Consider the following 24,636-nt stretch of genomic DNA (forward strand, 5'->3'; position numbering starts at 1 on the left):
CTGTAATACCTATATGTACATTTTCTCCTGCTGCACCTGCATCCGTCTAATCACAGTGGAATAACGTGGGAGAGTTAAAGATGAATCAGTCTGTGAAAACATTCTTTGAATGAATTTTATATAATCTGTTGTTCTTCAGTGTTGTAATTGGAGGCTTGTAGGCGAGACCGCTATGTAGGTGGGGAGTCTACTGTATGTGTTTGCATACCGAGAGAAAATGAATGGGATTATATTGATCTGAGTGGGACAGAGTGTAGCTGCTCAGACAGACCCAGGTGGTTCTGCTCTGCCTGTTTTACAGTCCGCTCTGATTTGCTACGATCAGCTCGACATCTATTTGGTTGAGTATAACGATCTTTCTGGAAACTGCTGTGACCCTCAGCAGCCGTTAATAACGTGCTAAGAATAGTTTGCAACTTGTCAATCGTTTCTGAGCTCAGTGGTGGCGAAAACAGGGCATGCATGCAGCACCCGTATAGATTCGTGTGTGTGTGTGTGTGTGTGTGTGTGCTTTTTTTTTTTTTCTTTATGTGGGCTAGGTGGTCTGTAAGTATGACTCATCCACTCACTGCTATAAATTAACAACAGCACAACAACGACTTGAAGCTACAGAGCTACAGCTTGATCCTGTACACATGTGCAGTTGCTGCATTTGTCCCTTTTTGTGGGTGGAAATGTGCAACTGTTTAGAAGATAATTCTTTGTGGATATCTAGGGAAGGACTGATGAAGCTGTGTTTTTGAAATGGGGAAAATAAGAATAGCGTTTGTGTGGCTGGACACAGTAGATGTCTGTGGTCAGACTAACTGAACTTTCTTGAGGCTTCCATCTGTCATTTACTCTGACAATACACAGTGTGAACTGCTTGTCACTGCCATGCACAGTGCCATTATGTGAACAGGCTTACATGTCCTCGTACAGTAGGTCTTTGTTAGTGTAGGAGACAAGTGAAAGGGTGGGGGCTCTTATGGATTGACATAGACGGAGAGAAGAAGTGAATAAATATGGAGTTTGAGAGTCAGTGAAACGGGTTGAAGATCAGATTCAAAACAGAGGGATCTGTAAAGACAGGATATTTCACTATTGATAAATGAAAATATTGGTTGAACTAATGCATGCAGGCTCAGAACTTGAAAGTTCTCTTTTGTTCTAGCTACAGATTTCTTTCTTTATCTTTTATCTTTTTCTTCCTTCCTTTTTACATCTATCTTGTCTCCATTTTTTCTTTTATGCGTCTTTCCCCTGCAGAGGAGAAGCAGGCCGCCAGGATGAAGGAGGAGAATTTGTTTCATCGGAGGTATTCGCTGTGCCCCAGTGCCACCTCCCCGCCCAAAATTGATCCCCGCACCCTCACCAGGAACCTCTCTTATGGAGGAGACAACGACTTCTACAACCTCAGCCCAGGTACAAGGTCAAGATGTCACAAGTGACAAAACGTGATATTTTGTGAAATAGTGGATTCCAGTGTCTGGGAAAGTATGGCGCACTGTGGTGAAACATACTTATGCCATATTAATCAGCAAACCTCAGCTGCTCTTTCTTAACTGCTTTGTGCACTGCCATGCTTTAATTGTTTGTCAGCAAGTTTTTTCATTTATATGTGACTGTGTGTTGTGGGTTCCCACCAGGCAGTGAGACAGACAGGAACGGTCTCTCCATGCTGAGTAATGAACTTAGTCCTGTCTTATCACCAGGCAGCAAGGTAAGAACTCAGTTCCTGATTGGGCAGGTCCTCAACAGTTGACTATTAATGTCTCATTGGGTGAGAGCACATTGTTGCCTTTTGTGATGACTAGTTCTCTCTGATTGCTCATAGTAGTAGCAGAATGAGACATCTGTGAGAATTTTATTAAAGGGAAATCCAGCAGTTGTTTAGGCTTATTTTCGGGGGGTGGTTAACAAATGGGTCACTAAAAAATATAGAAGGAAGTGAAAATTTTACATTGTGTTTAAACAGCACCAACACAACAAGAATAAATATAAAACTGTGGGATTTGAAATCTCAAGCCAGTGGTGGGAACTGTGTCCTTAGGACCACAAGCCATGTATTTGAGTCCCAGACCTATTTTGCCCCGGTGCTGTTTATGTTGTATTAGTGCTAACTATCCTATCTGTCTCCGTCCTTATGAATATGAATTAGGAGTGGTAAATAAACATTTCCAGTGGCAGTGGGTAATAGTCCTGTCTCGTCTCCTCTCCTCATGTCGCTTTGCCTCGTCTTGCAAGATTGCCTATTTATATGTGCAATAATTCACATGCACAGCTGCGTCTCCCAACCTGAAGTCACCCCAAAACACTGAGAATAGCCTTCCCCTCGAATGTTGTCATTTACCCTGGATTGTCGTCGTGTACCACATTTGAAAAATGGCTTTCTCTTTGGATGTTACAGAATGCCAGTGTGGGCTCGATGATAATATTGGGTTAGTGCATATAGAACAAGTGGTTAAGTAACTGCACATCACAGTGAAATTGCAAATTACTTACCACTGTGATTCTAATGTCTGTTTACTTCAGTTCACCCTTTGTTGTTTAACCAAGGAAGTTAGTGGGTGTGTGGTCAAAGCACCACAAATGACTGCCTGCCAAGTTTCCTTGCTGATTGAAAGGGCCACCCACCCCTCTTTACAAACCTTTGAAAACAGTAAAATATTGGGCCGTTCCCAACCAAAACAAATAAGGTTATTTAAACTTTTATTAACCACAAATTTATTTAAACTAAAATCCCTCCCAACAGGATTATTTGTCCATCGTTTAAGTCTGTCTTTCCTTTCTGTCTTAACTCCCGCCTCCAGTCTGAGTCCAGGATGTTTAATGGTGTTGAGAAGGACTGCCCCTCCCCCACCGAGAAGCTGGCCCGGAAGGAGTCGCTCAAGGTAGAGGTCACATCCTTGCTTGAGATGGTCAGCAGCTGTGTTGACTCATGTGCATGCTCATTTTAAACATTGCAGTATTCAAATATTTAAATGTTTACCTTTGATGTTAAGTCTTTGAATGTTGAATGCTAGAGTTAGTTTGACTCTGCTTCCACCTAGTGTTAAAACTTTGATATCAGTCCTTTGTTCAGTTCTGATCATTCATTATTGTTTCCTTTTGTTTTTATAATGTTCTAAAGGTCCAAAAGCAGAATTATAGGCAAGAGAAGAAGCGAGCAGCTAAAGAACTGTCCACTGCACTTAAGGACCCCAGCGTCATCATCATGTCCAACTGGTTAAAGGTGTGACACTATTGCAGTAACAGCCAGGATAATAATAACCTTGATGTTAAACTGATGTCATTACATATTGACTTCCCAGTTTCCCTCTTACTTTTTAATGCTCTTAATATTTAATATGTATATATAGTTGTGAATTAACATATTTCATTTTCTTTACTTTATTTAGTTGTACTCTAAATTGCTTCCACTCTCATCCCTTATGCTTCTTTAGATCCGTGGCTCTTTAAAAAGTTGGACCAGACTGTGGTGTGCCTTGAAGCCTGGGGTTCTTCTGATCTATAAGACCCCCAAAACAGATCACTGGGTGGGTACCATCCTGCTCAGTGCATGCAAGCTGATCGAGAGACCCTCCAAGAAGGACGGCTTTTGCTTCAAGCTGTACCACCCACTGGATAAATCAATCTGGGCTGTCAAGGTCAGACATATTTGTAGGTTTATTCAGTCCAATTAAAATTATGTAATCAAAAACAGTTAGATTTTAATTGACAAGTTCACTCAGCATTAGGACAATTTAATATTTTGAGTATTTAGACAGTTAAATCTGATTTTATTTTTTTTGTGTAGTAATAATTTTATTTCATTTTACTTTGTGTGGGGAAAAAAATCTGTCTTGGGTGACACCTAGTGGTTGTATTAAAAAGAAACTGGCTGTCTTCTTTTTTTCCTCACCGTAAATGTTATTTCTAAATGATAATTATCTCGTTTAGTGGTGCATAATTCTCATGGCCCTTGGGAGAGCCATTTGTTTCAATTGGTGCAACATGAATACACAACATGAAGCATGAGTCAGTATTTGATCCATATCCTCAGGGTCCCAAAGGAGAGAACGTTGGCTCCATCACGCAGCCTCTACCCAGTAACTACCTGATCTTCAGAGCTGCATCTGAGTCTGATGGTGAGGCATCTGAAGGTGCAGCTTCTTGCATGTTTGATGAAACTATATATGCAACCAAACTGATCAACCCTTCTTCCCCTTAAAAAAAAAAAAATCTGCTCTCCAGGTCGGTGTTGGATGGATGCCCTGGAGCTGGCTCTAAGCTGCTCCAGCCTCTACAAGCTGACGGCCAAAGCTGGGAAAGAAGGAGATATCAGCATGACTTCAGAGTCCTCCCATATACTGAACCTGCTGCAGTCCACGGCACTCACTGATACAGAGCTGCTGCAGTAAGTCATAAACTCACACAGCTATATCCACGGACATATGACTGATTTCAGTCTTTCTTTTATAATTAGTTGTTATTGGATCACCGATGATTCCTGTATTCACGCTTTGCATAATTTCCTTAGGCATTAATAAAGTATTCTGATCCCGATTCTGATTGTTGACCATTTGCCCCATTTTTTTTTTCATATCACTGTCAGAAATTCCCATGGTACTCTCACTTATGTGATAAAACAGCTGAAATTCAGGCTAAAGCCCAAGAATGTCAAATCCAGATTTTATTTATTTATTTTATTTATTCTCTTTTAGGGCTGCCACGATTAGTCGACTAGTCACGATTACGTCGACTATCAAAATCGTCGACGACTGATTTAATAGTCGACGCGTCGTTTGAAGCTTTGTAAGATCACAAAAGACGCAGGAATAAGTAGTAGGATTTAAGAGTGTAATAACGGACTGAAACAGAAGATGGCAGCACTGCATGTACAAGGATGCCAGCTGCCGTTAAACCCCGAAGAAGAAGAAGTAGCTCTGTCCCAGAATTCATAGCGCAGCCCAGCTCAGTTTCCAACAATGGCGGCAGCTAGTTAGTTTTAATGTTACTCTTATTATTCTTTCTGGGTCACAAAATAAACGTTTAACATATTTTCAGGCAACAATGTAGCTGTGTAAACCTCAAATATCTGCTCAGTTTATCAAGACACCACATATTTTCAAAAGCGCTCCAACGTTTTCGGAGACGTCTGTTACCCACTAGCTCGATAGCTAGCCGGGGGCAAGGCTCACTAGAACCCGTGAGAACACCGGACTCCCGGCAAATCGTTTTCAAATCCACCGCCATCTTTCGCTACTCAGGTTAAACATATATAAGTCACTTCGATAACTTAAAAATGTTATTGTTTGGATTTTTTTTTAGTATTTTATTTGTTCCTGAGTAAATTGGTTTGGCTTTTTAGTTAGCACTTACCTTAACCTCTTAAGCCCCAAGGGGGTTTCTGAGCTTCCTGCTCGAAAATGTAATGCCCAAATTTAAATGATTATTTCTCTGCAATTACAAACTCTGTCCTTACAATCTTGGTATCAAAATAAAGCTAACACTTGGGAAATTTCATCAGAGGTGTAAATATTGAAGCAGATATTACTATGTCAAAGTTACTGAGACTGGAACACAGAAAAAGTAAGTAGATTTTAACCTCGCCTAATTATTTTTTTTTTAAATTTTTAGCATATAACCCTTTGAAAAATATGCCTCAGATCACATTTGGTTCCAGAAATTCAGTAACCAACATATAAACATCATCTGTGCAAAGATTTATGTTTCTAAAGTGAAACAGTGAAAAATTACAGCCCTGTCAATACATGAATATCCAGACGTTGTACAAAAATGTCCAATTTTGGCACACAATTGGACACCATGCCAGTTGATTTTTTTTAGGTATTAAAGAGCAGAAATTAATAAATTTTATTAACAGGCCTAAACATGCTTTTTTAAAAAAAATATGTTTTTGAAGAATTAACCACACATTTACATGGCAATGGCCCTTTCCTGCAGCGCGCATAGAGCGTTTGATTGGCCTCTGGCCCTTTAAACTCTGAGGGGCTGTAACTTTGGTTTCTTTTGGTCAATTTGCGTGATTGACACCTCTTTTTAATCGTTTGAGCCAATAGATTCACAATAACGATGCCACGTTCACGTCACTTCAACCAATCAGACCTTGTGATGCCAAAACCCACGTGGGCCCAAATTTACTGCATGTGGCGTCTGTTCAGTCACGTGTCTGTAGGTGGGTCTAAAATGGAGGTTGTTGACGGAAAACTGCTCTGATGCGGCTAGGTAGGCATGGTAACTACTGTTAATCACGTGGCTACCGGCGAAAATAACGGAGGAAATCGGGACGGTAAGCCAATTTCTGTCTTAGCGCATTTGCGCCGCTGTGTGTTTTTGTGGTCTTCTTTTGCGGTTCATTCAGTGAATTTTGGTCTGATCGTGGTGAAACTTGGTGTGTGGACTCAGTGATAGCCCTGGAAGCTAACCAGCCTATCTTTAGCCGGTTACATGAAGTCTGGAGAATTTCTGGTTCGGTTTTGTTTGTTTAGCGGACTTCTGCGCATTTACGTAACTGCTCGTTTAATCACGGCTTGTTTTCGGTGTGTTTGGTGGTTGTAGAAATGGTTTATATCATATTTTAGCTGAGATTCTGAGGTTTCTGTGGATACCACACATGTCTGGACTTATATTTCTCAACCCGCGTTATAACCGATTAAACGTGATCTCCTCCTTTTTGCCCCCGGTACCGTGGGGCTTAAGTGGTTAAACACTTAAAGCTGTAAGCTAATGATAGTTATATAAGAGCAGATGCATGCTGGTGCAATAAGCTGTACGTTTTACGTCCAATGGATGATGATCTGATTAGTCCACTAATCGCAAAAATAATCGGTGACTAGTCGACTATCAAAATAATCGTTTGTGGCAGCCTATTCTCTATACATTTTTAACTAGGAGATTTCAAACTGTCTGTTCTTTAAATTATCGTAGTTTTGTAATGCAGCTAGGGAAAAAGTCACTTTTAGTGCACTTGTATGTAATCAACCTTATTTAAAAACTCTGCTAGGCTTATAAGAAACCATAGATTCATCACAATCCACACAACATTATACCAAATACAAATACCCCTGGGTATGCTTGGCTGAACTGAGGGCAGGATCTCACCTTATAGATAAGAGGTTTGCTGGACTAGGACCTGGGGCAAAATAGTGCTCTGTTTAGTTTAGTGTTTAGTTTTTGAATCAAACTGTTTAATGAGCTACATTTTTCAGACATGGTTTTCAGAGCTACTTGCAAGCAGTGAAGAGACTGGAAATATTGGACTGAGGCAGAGTGAGGCAGATATTATGCATCATCACATGGATGATAAAATGCTGGTTGATGTGTCATTGCTTGGCTGTTTTTGACCACAACTGGGATTTGTGGTCTCCCAAGGGGCGATCGTGGCTCAAGAGTTGGGAGTTCGCCTTGTAATCGGAAGGTTGCCGGTTCGAGCCCCGGCCCGGACAGTCTCGGTTGTTGTGTCCTTGGGCAAGACACTTCACCTACCTACTGGTGTTGGCCAGAAGGGCCGATGGCGCGATATGGCAGCCTCGCTCCTGTCAGTCTGCCCCAGGGCAGCTGTGGCTACAACTGTAGCTTGCCTCCACCAGTGTGTGAATGGGTGGATGACTGGGTGTGTAAAGCGCTTTGGGGTCCCTAGGGGGGACTAGTAAAAGCGCTATACAAATACAGGCCATTTACCATTTACCATTACCTTCTTTGGCTGGCTTTTTCCATGCTGTGTCACATACAGCCTCTGTGCTTTCTGGTGGTCAGCTCAGAACAGTGGATGAAGAAACATGGATTCTCTGGAGACATTATTGCTGAATCCAACGTTGGATAACTTCACAATGTTTGGGACAGTTTATTTTTAAATCATCATTGAATCATAACCAGCAGTTTCCAGAACCAAAAAATTATTAGTTATTAAATAGACTTCAACTGTTGTGTAAGCTATATTTTAAAAAATAAAAATGTATTTTTGTTGGTGGCAGTCTCTGCATTTAATGTAGATTTTTCTTAGTAAGCAGTGCATTGTGCCATAGGAAAAGTGTGGGCACGACTAATAACGATAATTCTGGCTCATTACCAGCATGCACAATAGCAGGATATGATGGCATACAGCCATCATTAGTCCACCCTTGCGTTTTCTGTTGTGACATGTCAGAGTCTGTTGAGCATGTCCTGATTGTGCCCTTCTTTGTGACTCACATGTTATCAGCGTTTATAAAGCTGGAAAATTGGATTCTGCTAAGTTTTGGCATTTTGCTCGTGTGAGTGGATACAGTCTGACCTTGTGAAAGTGGTTAAAAAAATGCGTTTTGATGAGATCTGGGTATAATGGGGAAAAGGGAAGGATACAAATGGTAAATACCTGTATTTGTATAGCGCTTTACTTAGTCCCTATGGACCCCCACCGGGCCCTCTGACCACCACCAGTAGGCAACGGGTGAAGTGTCTTGCCCAAGATATCTGTGAAGGTTCTCAGTCATCCAGGTCATCGTAGTCAAAGGAGCTTGCAAAGAAAAGCGTCTGGACTTCTTTAAGTTACTTGAAGACGTTTCACCTCTCATCCGAGAAGCTTCTTCAGTTCTAAGGTCAAATGGTGGAGAGTCCCAGATATAAACCTAGTGGGAGTATCCCCCCACAGAGGGACAAAAGGACCCCCTGATGATCCTCTAATCGCCTGAGCCAAGGTGTGAAACTGGGTGTGGGTCCCAATCAGCCAGAGTTTCGGGTGTGTTCATTGTGAAACCTGGCCCCACCTTATCATGCGAATTCCTGAGGTCAGATGGCCCAGGATGTGAGTGGGCGTTAAGGCGTCTGGGAAGGGATCTCAAAACTGGATTATAGATGGCAGAGAGTTGGTGTCGTAAACCCCCGCCTCTGTTCAAAGATGGTCGCTCACAGTGGACATAGATGGCTTCTTTCACTCCTCTTTCAAACCATCTGTCCTCTCTGTCCAAAATGTGAACATTGGCATCCTCGAAAGAGTGTCTTTTATCCTTAAGATGCAGATGGACTGCTGAGTCTTGTCCTGTGGAGGTGGCTCTTCTGTGTTGTGCCATGCGCTTGTGAAGTGGCTGTTTGGTCTCTCCAATGTAGAGGTCTGGGCATTCCTCGCTGCACTGTACAGCATACACCACATTGTTAAGTCTGTGTTTTGGCGTTTAGTCTTTCGGGTGAACCAGTTTTTGTCTGAGCGTGTTGCTGGGTCTGAAATGCACCGGGATGTCATGCTTGGAGAAAACTCTCCTAAGTTTTTCTGATACACCGGCTACATAGGGGATGACAATGTTGTTGCGTCTGTCCTTCTTATCCTCCCTCGCTGGTGTCTGGTCTTCTTTTCTGTGCCTCTTTGCTGACTTTAAGAACGCCCATTTAGGATAGCCGCACGTTTTGAGTGCTTCCTTTACATGTGTGTGTTCCTTCTTTTTTCCTTCAGGCTTAGAGGGAACATGTTCTGCCCGGTGGTGTAGGGTCCTAATTACTCCAAGTTTGTGTTCCAAAGGGTGATGGGAGTCAAAGAGGAGGTACTGGTCCGTGTGTGTGGGCTTCCGGTAAACTTCGATGTTGAGTTTGCCGTTCTCTTCAATGTGCACAGCGCAGTCCAGGAAAGGCAAACAGTTGTCCTTTGTGTCTTCCCTGGTGAACTTGATGTTTTTATCCACAGCGTTAATGTGCGCAGTGAAGGATTCCACTTCTTGTGTCTTGATTTTGACCCAGGTGTCGTCCACATATCTGTACCAGTGGCTGGGTACTCTTCCTTTGAAAGAGCCAAGAGCCTTCCTTTCCACTTCCTCCATGTAAAGGTTGGCTACAATAGGTGACACGGGGGAGCCCATGGCACAGCCATGTTTTTGTCTGTAAAAGCCTTCGTTGTATTTCAAATACAACGAAGGCTTCCTTCAGGCTTAGAGGGAACATAGAGGGAACATGTTCTGCCCGGTGGTGTAGGGTCCTAATTACTCCAAGTTTGTGTTCCAAAGGGTGATCCAAAACACAGACTTAACAATGTGGTGTATGCTGTACAGTGCAGCGAGGAATGCCCAGACCTCTACATTGGAGAGACCAAACAGCCACTTCACAAGCGCATGGCACAACACAGAAGAGCCACCTCCACAGGACAAGACTCAGCAGTCCATCTGCATCTTAAGGATAAAGGACACTCTTTCGAGGATGCCAATGTTCACATTTTGGACAGAGAGGACAGATGGTTTGAAAGAGGAGTGAAAGAAGCCATCTATGTCCACTGTGAGCGACCATCTTTGAACAGAGGCGGGGGTTTACGACACCAACTCTCTGCCATCTATAATCCAGTTTTGAGATCCCTTCCCAGACGCCTTAACACCCACTCACATCCTGGGCCATCTGACCTCAGGAATTCGCATGATAAGGTGGGGCCAGGTTTCACAATGAACACACCCGAAACTCTGGCTGATTGGGACCCACACCCAGTTTCACACCTTGGCTCAGGCGATTAGAGGATCATCAGGGGGTCCTTTTGTCCCTCTGTGGGGGGATACTCCCACTAGGTTTATATCTGGGACTCTCCACCATTTGACCTTAGAACTGAAGAAGCTTCTCGGATGAGAGGTGAAACGTCTTCAAGTAACTTAAAGAAGTCCAGACGCTTTTCTTTGCATGTCTTGCCCAAGGACACAACGACCGAGACTGTCGGAGTCGGGGCTCGAACCGGCAACCTTCCAATTAATGCCACTGTTTTGCACATGTCTCAACCAACTCTGTATATTTTTTATATATTTTATTTTATTGTTTACTCTATTTAATTTGTAAAATATGTATACACACACACACACACACACACACACACGCGCAGAAAAACATATTTAGTATACACATCCAGTAATGCATATACTATCATATATTGTACATATATTTATTAGTCTCAGATTTAGCCATTCTTATATTTTGCTTGTTTTACGTTATTGTATTTTTGCACAACTCTGTTGCTTGTGAAGCTCGCACACAAGAATTTCACTCACATGTACTTAGGGCTGCCACGATTAGTCGACTAGTCACGATTACGTCGACTATCAAAATCGTCGACGACTAATTTAATAGTTGACGCATCGTTTGAAGCTTTGTAAGATCACAAAAGACGCAGGAATAAGTAGTAGGATTTAAGAGTGTAATAACGGACTGAAACAGAAGATGGCAGCACTGCATGTACAAGGATGCCAGCTGCCGTTAAACCCCGAAGAAGAAGAAGTAGCTCTGTCCCAGAATTCATAGCGCAGCCCAGCTCAGTTTCCAACAATGGCGGCAGCTAGTTAGTTTTAATGTTACTCTTATTATTCTTTCTGGGTCACAAAATAAACGTTTAACATATTTTCAGGCGACAATGTAGCTGTGTTTACCTCAAATATCTGCTCAGTTTATCAAGACACCACATATTTTCAAAAGCGCTCCGACGTTTTCAGAGACGTCTGTTACCCACTAGCTCGATAGCTAGCCGGGGCAAGGCTCACTAGAGTCGTGAGAACACCGGACTCCCGGCTTCAAACCCACCTCCGTCTTTCGCTACTCAGGTTAAACATATATAAGTCACTTAGATAACTTAAATATTTTATTGTTTGGCTTTTTTTTAGTATTTTATTTGTTCCTGAGTAAATCGGTTTGGCTGAGATCAAAGTTATAGTTTTTACACAGCTGAATAAATGTCAGGCAGACAGCTGATTATCAGAAGTGTGAGATGCTCCAGAATTTACTCCGGTGTCCTGTTATATGTTAGATATCAAGGAGCAGACGGCTGAGTTTATTAAACTTCACCTAAACAATCTGCAAATTTCATTAAAATTTAATAAACTATCATCTTGTCTTTATTTTTAGTTAGCACCTTAAACACTTAAAGCTGTAAGCTAATGATAGTTATATAAGAGCAGATGCTGCTGGTGCAATAAGCTGTAGTTTTACGTCCAGTGGATGATGATCTGATTAGTCGACTAATCGCAAAATTAATCGGTGACTAGTCGACTATCAAAATAATCGTTTGTGGCAGCCCTACATGTACTGTACCAGTGTACCTGCACATGTGATGTGACAATAAAAGTAATTTGATTTGATTTGATTACAAGACGAACTGCTAACTCTTGAGCCACGATCGCCCCCACAATTTCCCACAATGAGGATTGTGGGAAATGCCTTCCATTTCCCATTTATGTTGTCAGAGTAACTATGATTATTAGGCATTCTGAGACTTGATCAATGTCTATTAAAAACAGTCATTGGACTTGATAGGCTTGATTTCACAGCTTACACACAATAGAGTGTAATCAGTATAAAACTTTGAGTATTTGCTGTGAAACAAGAAAGCAGAGTTGGGGCTTTTGTATGAAGTTAATCAATAGCTGAAATCATAAGGTGTCCTGTTTGCCGCTGAAATCCTATTTGCAGTATAAATATGTGCTCCAAGTGTGTTTAATTGGTTATGTAGCCCTCATTCTGATCTGTTTGTGTACGGTTTACATCCAACATTAGAAGCCTCATTCCCCCTCACACCTCCCCTTCCTCTTACCTCCTCCCTCCGGACATCCATCCCAGCATTACCTCCTCTCCAATTCCTCTCCCATCCAATCACAAAAGCCCAACCAGTCACATGACTGACAGAAGAGCAGGAAGATGGAGCACAATATGAGCCATACACCACCCAGACAGAGACGGTAGCAGCACAGCCATTGCAGGCATGCACACAGACACACGTATGCACACACACGAGCGCACACGCATTCAGGAAGCAGGTTTGCCAGAGTCGAAGAAACAGAGCGTCACCTTTTTTTCTTTTAGGGAGTAGAGTGAAAACATTCATACACGCACACAGGAGAAGAGACAAGGACAGGCTGCATCTGTGATTGGATTTACTGGTGGTGTTTTGATCCTTGAGGAAGAGTTTGTATGTTTTAAGACTTTGAGGTAAGGAAAGCTTATTTGTCTTTGGGTATGTTTGGATTAATAAGTAACATTAACGTTAGCTGGAATGTGACTGTTCAGGTTTGGCAAACCCTGGGGCATTTTGAACCTGTAACTATCTTTGTTGTTGGACAGGCTATTTCCCTGTATGCTGTGACCACAATCCTAATACTGTATGTTCTTGTGGAAGCTTGCAGCACAATGCAGTTATTTTCCACGGTCCCAACGGTTGCTCATGTTTGTTAGGAAACAAAGCTTTGGAAATTGTTGGCATTGATTTTGCATGATGTAGGACTCTGCAGTCTCACTCCACAGACTTCCACTGTCTGAATTGTAAAATGGCTGTAGGCTGTTCCTTTTTAGCTACCAACCTCATAAATCTCTCCCTCCCGCCCCTCACTCTCACTTCTTCCTCGTTCCTTCTTTGACAGTTCACAAGCTGATGTATGACTTTCTTCTTTTTCGTTTTCCTTATTTTGTTCCCTTTTTTCTGATTAAGTGATAGCAGGTCTGAGGTCTGGGCCTTTTTATTGCAGATTGCAAAATCACACAGCTTGAAAACACTAACTCGGCACAACATGAAGTTTAAGATGATTATTTTCTCGAGTTTATTTTTGGGTTGGTGTAAGCATTTGCTGCACAGACCATATGTGTTTGGATAGTTGTATGTTGTTTTTGTTCTGTACATGTACAAGTTCTGTCACTGAATTTCACTGTTGGGAAAATGTAATCCTTAACCCTTAAAAACCAATCAAATTAGTTATCTTGGGGGGAATTGGATGGATGGAATTATGTAGTCGGTAATGGTGTGAAATCTTCAGTCTTAGTCACCAGCAGAATCTCTTTCTTGATGTGGGATTTTTGCTTGTATCTGGTTCTCAGTAAGTGAAATGGAGCAGTTAATTGAGAGTGAGGCAGATATTATGCATCATCACGTGGATAATAAAATGCTGTATAATGTGGATTTTTTTTGTTTGTTTGTTTTTCTGTTTTTTCCATGTGAATCCGAGCACACACAAATCTCCTGTATACCTCATTCCTCATCCTGTTGCTGCTGACGGCAATAAAAAAGTCAGCGCAGGTGTGCCATAGAACTCAGTGCTGCTGATTTACATGTTTGTAAATGATCTTGTTGGCAAAACCCCAGTGAGTCTAAAAACTCACCGTTTTACATTGTGTGCTGACAGATACTTAGTAGGCGATTGTCCAATTACTTTTGGGCCCTTAAAATTTGCGCACGCTGTTAAAATGCACGTGTTTCATTTGCAGTGGTGCTTTACTATAATATTCATTGTTGTTTTAAAATGAATGTGCTGAAGCACAGAGCCTACAAGTAGTTGAGTATTGTCTGTATATACAATACTTGCATGTTTATATATTAACTTGTTTGTGCATCTTTATTGTAGCCACGTAAATTCAAACCTAATGTTTAAGGGGTGGGATATGTGGACGTGAGGCTTTGTAATCTGGATGTCCTGTCAACCCTTGAGGTCAACAAAGTTATTAACATCCATAGTCTCTAAAGTAGCAGACGTACTCATCATAACTGTGAGGAGGATACAAGAGAACATCAGTTCAAAGCCATTTAGAGCTGTAATGTTCTTGGTAGGTAATTTCTTGTTCTTTAGAGACTCCACTAGCAAGGCAGTCATCAAAACTTTGGCTCAAGTGACTTTTGAAAAGTCACTTGATCTTATGCATCATAATGCACAAGTGAAAGATCAAGCCAGTGAGAAGCGATCAGATTTCTCCTCTGCAAGGGTTATTCAAGAGCCGGCATACAGCAGCGATAAAATGGCTGCTTATCATTATTATTAATGTAGTTGTAACCTGTTTGCTTATCTGTTCACTAGGTTGAATGACACAGTGCTGCTGGGAAATCACCACATGGAGCATGACGGCTTTTCAGATAAATCGGAGCGCGAAGCTCATGACGACTGGGACGCTGCAGCCAATGAGAACGGTGGAAGACTGACGGAGGAGAGCGATGTGGACCAATCAGATGAGCTGTCCCCTGGGCCACAGGCAACAGCCTATGTAGAGCAGAGCACAGAGGAGATGGCTGAGGTGAGGCTGATTGTTCAAATTCAAATTTTATTTGTCACACATACACAACCATACACAGTATGACATGGGGGTGAAATGCTTGTAGCTGTACAATGCCCGACCATTAAATGACAGAAAAAAAGTTTTACAATATTTACAATTTACAGGTCACTACAAAATTTACAAATTAACTTAGGAATTTACAGTAAAGAATGTGCAAATAGCAGAAGAGATTATAAAGATTATAAATTATAGGAATTATAGGATTATAGGAAATGTGTGGTGGTGCGTGTGGTGATGTGATGTGTGTGAGAGTCCAGTCTTATAGTGACGTGTGTGGGAGAGTCCAGTCCTACACCTGGTTCAGGGCCCGAATAGCCTGGGGGAAGAAGCTCCTCCTCATTCTCTCTGTTTTGGCCTTAAGGGAGCGGAAGCGCTTCCCAGACCTCAACAGTGAGAAGAGTCCATTGTTGGGATGGGAGAGGTCCATCATAATCTTCCTAGCTTTGGTCTTGCACCGCTTGGTGTAGATGGACAGCAGGTCAGGGAGCTCTGATTGAATGATGCGTTCGGCTGAGCGCACCACTCTTTGCAGATCTCGTCTGTCCTGCTTGGTGCTGTTCCCAAACCAGGTGCAGATGTTTGCCGTCAGGACGCTCTCGATGGTGCAGGAGTAGAAGTTCTTGAGCACCTTCAGTGGCAAATGGAAGTGTCTAAGTCTTCTGAGGAAGAAGAGACGCTGACGGGCTTTCTTAACCAGGGTGTTGATGTGGCAGGACCATGACAGGTCCTGAGTGATGTGGACACCCAGGTATCGGAAACTGTCCACTCTCTCCACTGGCGTGCCACTGATGATGAGGGGTTTGTAATTCCTCGCCTGCTTTGTAGTGAAGTCCACGATCAGCTCCTTAGTCTTGCTGATGTTTAGGAGGAGGTTATTCTCCTGGCACCAGGTCTCCAGGTTCCTAATCTCCTCCAGGTAGGCCGTCTCGATGTTGTCGGAGATCAGGCCCACAACAGCAGTGTCGTCAGCAAACTTGACAATGGAGGTGGTGTCTGATGTGGCTACACAGTCATAAGTGTACAGTGAGTACAGCAGGGGGCTTAAAACACAGCCCTGAGGCGCTCCAGTGCTGAGTGAGATGGAGGGGGAGACTTGTTTTCCCACCCTCACTGATTGGGGTCTGTCTGTGAGGAAGTTGAGGATCCACTGACACAGTGATGAGCTGAGTCCTAGATCCGTCAACTTGGTGAAAAGCTTAGAGGGAATTATTGTGTTGAATGTTGAACTGTAGTCCACGAACAGCATCCTAACATAATTCCCTCTGCCAGTGTCCAGGTGACTCAGGGATGTGTGGAGCAGGTGAGATATGGCATCGTCTGTGGAACGATTAGTCCGGTAAGCAAACTGAAGTGAGTCGATGGTGGCAGGAAGTGAAGAAGTGATGTGATCTCTCATCAGTCTTTCAAAACACTTCATCACAATTGAAGTCAGTGCTACTGGACGGTAGTCATTGTGGCAAGCGGGCTGTTGTTTCTTTGGAACAGGAACAATAATGGACTGTTTGAAGCACGTGGGAACCACTGCTTGGGCCAGGGAGAGGTTGAAGATCTCCGTGAACACCGGTGCTAGCTGGTCAGCGCAGGCTCTCAGGACCCGGCCAGGGATTGCATCTGGTCCTGCTGCCTTCCTGGTGTTCACCCTCCTGAAGGTGTTCCTCACGGCATGCTCTGTGATGATGAATGCATTTTCTTCACTGGTGCACTCCGAGCGCGCGCAGCCTTTTGTTGTTTTAATTGCTGCGGCATCGAAGCGAGCGTAAAACCTGTTCAGCTCATCAGCCAGTGAAGCATCGGCATTCATCATTGAAGAAGCTGGTCGTTTATAGTCCGTTATAGTCCGCAGTCCTTTCCGCAGGCTCCTAGAGTCGCACTGTCGTAGCTGTGACTCTAGTTTTTCCCCGTAGCTCCGCTTTGCCTTTCTGACCGCGCTGCGCAAGTTGTAGGACGCAGCCTTGTATAGGTCCATATTACCGGAGACGAGCCCTTCATTGTAGGCAGCGGTGCGTGATCTCAGAGCGTCGCGGATGTTTTTATCCACCCACGGCTTCTGGTTGGGAAACGTTCGGATGATAGTTCTTTCTGCTGTGTCGTCCGCTAGTTTCCCGATAAATCCCACAACCACTTCCGTAAACATGTTGATGTCATCAGAGCTGCGCCGAAACATGTCCCAGTCTGCGTCATCCAGTGCGTCCTGCAGCGCGGCCACTGATTGGTCTGTCCAGCGAGCGACCTCCCTCCTGATTGGTGGTTGCTGCTTTAGCCTTTGTTTGTAAGCAGGCATGAGGAAGATGGCGGCATGGTCCGATTTTCCAAATGCCGGCAGGGGCTGAGCCTTGTAACAGTTCTTGAACGGGGTGTAGCAGTGGTCTAATGTCCTAGTGCCCCGGGTGGGGCAGTTGATGTGCTGGTGAAGGTTGTGAAATGTCCGTTTGAGATTCACTCTGTTAAAATCTCCCATAACAATGAGTGCGGCATCTTGGTGAAGTGTTTGTTGATGTGTGAGAGCCTCATGTAGCTCACATAAGGCAGTGTCCGAGTCCGCGTGAGGCGGAATGTAAACAGTGCAGGCAATGACCGCAGTGAATTCCCGAGGGAGATAGAAAGGGCGACATTTAACGATCAAAAGTTCCAGATTGGGCGAGCAAAAGCGTGTGAGTGGGGAGATGTTTGTGCTGTCGCACCATCTGTTGTTCACCATCAAACACACTCCACCACCTCTTTTCTTCCCCGACTCCATTGTCCTGTCCATGCGGTAAACCGAAAAGAACCCCGTCGGCTGCACGGCGTGGTCTGGTATCGCTGGGTTCAGCCAAGTCTCGGTGAAGCAGAGGAGGTTGCAGTCCCGAATGTCTCTCTGGAACTTGATTCTGGCTCTGAGGTCATCAAGCTTGTTCTCGATGGATTGAACATTGGCTAGCAGGATACTGGGCATGGGTGCGCGGTGTGCGCGAGCCCGTAGCCTGTTCCTGATGCCGGCTCGTTTACCTCGAGGCCGTCGCTTAGGGTCGCGTCCTTTGTTCTCTCTCAGGATCTCCTTTGGCCAGGTTGGGTCCGGAGTTAAACATATTGAAATGTTCGTGTATTGTAGACCAATAGAAACCAAAGTGTCTCTACTGTAGCGAATTTGTGTGTTTTGCATGATGCCCATGCAAGATTATGGCAGATATAGCAAAAAGTGACGAAAAACTGCAAAAAGTGGAGAAGTTGAGGCAGAGCATCCAGCACGGCAGCCGACCTCACCGGCGCCATCTTAAAAAGTTATGTTATGTTTGCCTTGCAGTTCTGTTTGCCATCCTGATTACTTTTCTAATCTTACTTACGCACAACTACCTGCCCTCTGTGCATGTTCCTTTAGGCTGGCGAGGCATCCCAGGTGGAGACTGTATCAGAGGAGAACAAGGGCCTGATCTGGAGCTTGCTGAAGCAGCTGCGGCCAGGCATGGACCTGTCTAAGGTGGTGCTTCCAACCTTTATCCTGGAGCCGCGCTCGTTCCTGGACAAGCTGTCTGACTACTACTATCATGCAGATCTGCTCTCACAGTCAGTAAATCTTAGTGATTTCACTTAAGAACATACAGGGTGTATCACAAAGAATCACCTGATTTCAAAGTGCTTTAATTCTGCAGCTGTTCAACTATAATGATCAAAACACATACGGTTAGAACAAGCATGAGTTTCATGCAGGTAGGTAGCATAACAGCCGCAGTGGCTGCAGGTAGCATAACAGCCGCAGTGGCTGCAGTCATTCCAGACATGCTTGCAAAAGCATGGGCCGAGTTTGACTATAGTACAGACACGTGCCTTGAATCTAGAGGAAGACAGATTGAACACCAAGTTTTGTGGTGCTTTATTATAATACCCATTGTACACATAATGCAAAGTGGTGTGTTTGCTTTATATTTAGCCATGTATTTTAAAATTTACTGCACTCTTCTGTTTCCATTACTTACAAAAAATATAGTCTTTTGAAATCAGGTGATTCTTTTTGTTTCGCATTTATAGATTGTATGCATGTCTTGTTTATTTTTTTTCTTTTTGTTTCTTCACTACAGAGCCTCACTGGAAGAGAGTGCATATGGTCGGATCAAGCAGGTGCTGAGGTGGTACTTATCAGGTTTTTACAAGAAGCCCAAGGTAAGCTACGTTCACTCCATTCAAGCTTATATAGTTCTGTTATCACATTAGCTGTACTGTATGACAAGATGCACATCCATTCAGTGCCTGTTAGAGACTACAGTGACATCCTGTTTTTAGAAGTAACGTGAAAGCTTTTCAGTGCATCACTACTATTAAATAAAATGCACCATGAATCAGAGCAGAATCACTAAAAACTTAAACCTTCAACTATTTAGTGTTTCCTAAATTTTTAAAGTCTGAATGGACACTCATCAGTCCTTTTTTTATTCAGTTATAGATTTGCACAACCCATCAACCTTTATCATGTGGCTTTACCAGTACCACTGGAAGATTTTCTAAGTGTTAGCAGTTTTTAGTTTTGTGGGCGCACCATCATCTAACATGACATTCAGTAACGCTTTATTTCTTGGCTGCTTGACAAATGTCTCTGTTCAGGGTCCATTTGCGCTGTAAAAATGTCAGGACGCACTTCCCACTGGTTAGAAATTTGTTTCCTCTGTGGCAGCAGAGCTTCTGGGAATCTGAGCCAGCAGATAATGTGTGTCGATTAATCTGGCATTGCTCAGCACATTTTCAGCTGACTACTTTTGTGAAACTGTAGACCGATAAATTCTTGAGAAGCTCTCATCATAAGGCTACCAAACAAAAACTTTGCTCTGCTGCTGGAGTAATTGCATGACATCTATAGAACTGTCTGTTGTAGCTCTCTGGATAAGTGGCGCTGCACTCCATAATATTGCTTATTACGTGAAACAGGACAGAATCAAGTTATTACTTAAGAATTGTGCTCAACAGTAGCATAACAAAAAATTAAAGTAGCTTGATGTTTAATCTGGGAAATAAATCTTCTTTGTTTTGGATGATGCTTAAAGTGACACTAACATTTCTCTGTGTGTCTGCATTTACAGGGTCTGAAAAAACCTTACAATCCAATCCTGGGGGAGACATTTCGCTGCTGCTGGCTCCATCCAGAGACCAACAGCTGCACTTTCTACATAGCTGAACAGGTTAAATCAGACTCGTAGATAAGTGGCAAACCAGAACTGGACACGACTCATGTCTCGTGTGAAATATCTTGCACAAACACACTGTTTCGACAAACACACTGAGCAAACACCTATGAAATGCAGCAAGTGTAAAATTAATAAGTGCCAGAGGCAATGTTCCCTCTAATTTTTCATGTGTCTGAGCGAACAAACTCCCTGAGCGGTCCCTTGGACCACTGTGAGCGACAGCAGACGTGTGCGCTGTGGTCACACCAGCATCGAATCCATCCAAGTTACATGGTTTATTAAAATAATCAAATTACAGCATTTACATTTATGTTAGACTACTTTTAATTAACTGCTTTAGCCCACTTACAATGAAAATTAAAAAAAAAATCTTGTTCATGAACTGTGTAGTATGTTAACACTATTGGAAGTAAAAATAACTTGAACTCCAATTTTGAAAACACAACTTTCTTTTTTTTTTTTTTTTTTTTTTAAATAAAGCTCTGACTTGTATTATGAGTCTGTGGTCTGGGAGAGAGTCCTGTAACTCTGTCTGCAAAATACAGTATATAATGACCAATATTGGGCAATTAATTATATAGTTACTTCTTCAAAAAAGTAACTGAGTTATGCAAACAACAAAGTTTTTTGCAGCTGTTTACCTAAAAATGCAGCCAAGGTGTTTTTTTTAAAGAAACATTTCAAAATATTTACAGAACAATCAGCTGTTCTGCTTCAAATTTGATGCCACACAAATTATTTGTGCCACTCCAAAAAATAATTTCTGTCCACTATGAGATAAAGGAGAACAACAGGCCTGACAACAGGAGATGTATCACTCCTGTAATACCTGTAACATTCAGCAGTCGCCTCATTGTTCTGACACGCACAACAAAACTACACTACACACTAACTACACAAGATTTGCGCTAAATGTCGCAAATCTTTCACATCTCAAAACACCGCCGTCACTCCTAAAACTTCCCCCTCCCTAAACCACTAACAACTGTCACTTACTGACTAACACTGCAAAACAGAATTGTTAAAGTTTTAATTTTAATTTCAATTCAGGTTAGATTTTTTTTGTGCGTAACGCAGATTTTCTGTGCGCAGAGACCGTGCCAGCAGTGCGCAATTGCGCGCACGCGCAGCTTAGAGGGAACATTGGCCAGAGAGTATCTCACAGTTTTTGCCTCGCTTTGCTGCTCAGATTTCGTTTTCTCTCTCTGTCCTCTGCCAGGTGTCGCACCATCCACCCATCTCTGCCTTTTATGTCTGCAATAGGAAGGATGGATTTTCTATTAGTGGAAGCATCCTGGCCAAGTCCAAATTCTATGGTACAGTCAATATTTCACGATCTAATTCATTTGTCTCAGCCAGATGATCGGTACGGATTCAGTACATGTGTACGGTTATAAAAAGGCATGCAAGGACACCGTCACAATGAAGCCCAGTCTATGAGAAGCATTGTTAACCACATATTTCTCTGTTTTCCTGCTTTTGTAGGTAACTCTCTTTCAGCTATTCTAGATGGCAAAGCCCGGCTGCTGTTCTTGAGCAGGGATGAGGAGTATGTCATCACCATGCCCTATGCTCACTGCAAAGGTAATAAATATGCATTACTTTCTACTCCACTAATCGTTCCATGTCCTTGTTGCTATGTTAGTATTAGCAGTATCTTTCCATAATCTTCTTAATACCACAACATCTCTTTGGAAATAAGTAACATGTTTTCAGTGCCAAAAATTATATGCGGTGGTAAAGGGTAGAGATGGCACGATACCACTTTTTTATGTCCGATACCGATATCATAAATTTGGATATCTGCCGATACCAATATGAATCCGATATAGTGTTTTTTTTAATCAATAAAACAGTTTTTTTTTTTTTTTTATATCTTGCTGCATTTTGTATAAGTTCATACTCAAGTTTAAATAACCAACAACACTAAAGCGATTCTGTTATACCTGTATGTAAAAATTACACTGCACCCAAAATATTTCATAGTTCAGCAATAAATTCAAATTCAAATTTTATTTGTCACATACACAGTCATACACAGCACGATATGCAGTGAAATGCTTACACAACTGCTCGTGACCTAAAGAAAAAAAAGGCTATGAATAAGATAGGAAATAAATATGAAAATCAAAAAGGGTAGGAAGGAATAAATAAAATATAAAAATTAAAGTTGAAAATAAAATAACTGTACAACAAAATACACAATACACAAATACACAGTATAGAAATATATAAGAATGTATGAAGAAATATAAATATATATATACAATAACAGCAGCTGTACAAGTAGGGATGGGTACCGGTATCCGGTGCCATGATGGCACCGGTTCTGTCAAAAACGGTAGTAACCAGACCGAAAAGCAGCGCACATTTCGGTGCTTTATTTCGGTGCTTTTTTTTTTCCTGAGCTGTGATACACTTTAGATTCTAGCCAATCATTTTACGTTTCCGAGGATAGTAGGCGGGTCTAGGTACATACGTTCTTTTAGAGCAGAGCTACAGATTAAAAATGCTCAAGGCGAAGCGGTCAAAAGTCTGGCTGTACTTCACAGCAAAATATGCAAACTCAGCAGCCTGCAACAAGTGCTTTAAGGTGATACTGTCAAAGGAGGTAACACCTCAAATCCGATAAAACACCTGGCAACGCATAGCGGTTTTTTTTTAAAGCCGAGAAATGCGCCGTATTTAATAGCTTACTGCGAGACCTCACACCGCGCACATCTACTGCGGGTGTGGTGCCTGTTATCGGACGCGGAGTTTGCAACATCCCCCAAAAACCCGAAGAGTAGAGTCCTGGCCCCTAGCCCTGCCAGTGTAGTGGAATTGATGACGGATGATGATGGCAGCAGCAGCCGTTTTTCTCTGCGTGAGTAGCTTAATGTTGTTCGTGTGTAATTTACGTTGAGTAGGCTAACCACGTTATTACATTAATGCATGTAAGGTGAACTAGCAAATATCATCATAGCTACATGCGGCTGTCTTCTTGTTTGATGGCAGATGCTCCCTTCACCCTGGCCAAAAAGGCTAAGATGACCAAAGAAAAAGTGGAAAACAGTTAAACATGAGAGGTTTTTGGACAAAGTTTGTGTTTTTTCCATTGTTTAAGCACTGCTTCCAGCCAAGAATGATACCATATATGCCCCATAGTTGCAGAAAAGGCTAACATTGTTATCTTTTTACAAAAAAACAGCTGAACATGAGAGGTTTTTGGACCAATTTTGTGTTCTCCATTCTTTAAGCACCGGTTTGAGTACCGTTTAAGCACCGGCACCGTTTCAAAAGTACCGGTTTGGCACCGGTATCGGATAAAACCTAAACGATACCCATCCCTATGTACAAGTATTAAATGGAAATGAAGAAATATAATGTCCAGTGTTGTGCAATCCACATTTGTAAGTGTCTTGATACTGATCAATCTAATAAACTTAAACCTACTCCATCCTTCCTATTCTGGTATTTTAAAGAGTACTTAGCAGAAATATTAAGCAACCTAACTAATAGGGTTGCAAACTCCCAGCAAAAAAAAATAGAGAACCAGCCCCCACCCTCCACCTCATGATGCTTAATCGACAATTTGATTTGATGCAGTGTGAAAAAAAATGCACAGAAATAAATTATTTTTCAAGAATAATTAAATAGATTCAACATCTTTCTTCAACAGAACTGCAGACTGCACAGATGGTATCTTCCCAAAGGAAAAAGTACTATAGCTTACTAGGGTATATTAGACTTAACAGTTACTATATACAGTAATGGACTTCTATTCATTTTAGATCAGATTAAAACTTTGGGTGTAAGATTCAGATAATTATTTATTAAAAGCTAGACATTTTAAATGAGAATAAGAAAGAAAAGTATGTTTTTGTGCCCCCCTTTTCCCTGTTAATGCCCTATCGGCCCCCCTGGCTAAACTTTGCTAGATCCGCCCCTGCACAGTTACCAGCCATCAGCTGCGTAGAAAAGGATCCTGGTCTAGAAAGTAATATTAAATAAATTCTAGCAACAGCTTATCAAGCTTAAACGTGCTGCTGTTGTTCAGCCGCTGGTTTCCTCTTTCTGGTGCAAAGTGGACCAAAAACAAACAAGAGAGACGGACTCGCGACAGAAAAGCCGATCAGCTGATCGTTAAGCAGTTTCATGATTGAAGTAACAACAGGAGAGGGAGGGAGAGAGAAGAGGCAGTCGCTCCATATATCGGTTGTTAAGCTTAACGTGGGAATGCTTTAACATTTACAAACATTCAGAGATGAACTTACACATTTGCTTTACTTCTCTCTGGGATCACTTCCTCGGAGATGAAATGCTGGTTTGGTAGTGAGGCTACAAATACACACAGCCGCTCTATCACGTGAGCACACTGCTCCCACGTGCTACGGTTATGAGCCGAGTTATGCCGTGTCGCAAGTTTTGTGAGGTGGTTTTTGTGATATTTAATGGATCGGATTACATTTTTTATTTCTCTGATATCCGATCCAGTAATTTA

The 24,636-nt window shown here is 42.4% G+C and overlaps 1 protein-coding gene across 3 annotated transcripts in view; it reads left to right on the forward strand.

Annotated features, from left to right (window-relative positions):
- The window catches only part of osbpl5 (oxysterol binding protein-like 5), a 58,917-nt gene that overhangs the window by 26,581 nt on the left and 7,700 nt on the right, over positions 1 to 24,636 (forward strand). The window contains exons 3-15 of one of the 3 annotated variants that reach the window (XM_084932947.1): positions 1,249 to 1,404; positions 1,629 to 1,702; positions 2,793 to 2,873; positions 3,113 to 3,214; positions 3,426 to 3,629; positions 4,025 to 4,109; positions 4,216 to 4,378; positions 14,748 to 14,961; positions 18,359 to 18,543; positions 19,056 to 19,137; positions 20,049 to 20,147; positions 21,373 to 21,469; positions 21,639 to 21,737. In XM_084932947.1, coding sequence (XP_084789073.1) covers positions 1,269 to 1,404; positions 1,629 to 1,702; positions 2,793 to 2,873; positions 3,113 to 3,214; positions 3,426 to 3,629; positions 4,025 to 4,109; positions 4,216 to 4,378; positions 14,748 to 14,961; positions 18,359 to 18,543; positions 19,056 to 19,137; positions 20,049 to 20,147; positions 21,373 to 21,469; positions 21,639 to 21,737 — 1,621 coding nt within the window. In that variant the 5' untranslated portion in view covers positions 1,249 to 1,268. Of the gene's footprint in view, positions 1 to 1,214; positions 1,405 to 1,628; positions 1,703 to 2,792; positions 2,874 to 3,112; positions 3,215 to 3,425; positions 3,630 to 4,024; positions 4,110 to 4,215; positions 4,379 to 14,747; positions 14,962 to 18,358; positions 18,544 to 19,055; positions 19,138 to 20,048; positions 20,148 to 21,372; positions 21,470 to 21,638; positions 21,738 to 24,636 lie in introns of those variants that run through there. The other 2 variants (XM_084932946.1, XM_084932948.1) reach the window with 2 other exon arrangements.

Source organism: Perissodus microlepis, chromosome 7 (assembly GCF_051167445.1).
Source record: "Perissodus microlepis isolate ML-2025 ecotype Zambia chromosome 7, ASM5116744v1, whole genome shotgun sequence".
Lineage (NCBI taxonomy): Eukaryota > Metazoa > Chordata > Actinopteri > Cichliformes > Cichlidae > Perissodus > Perissodus microlepis.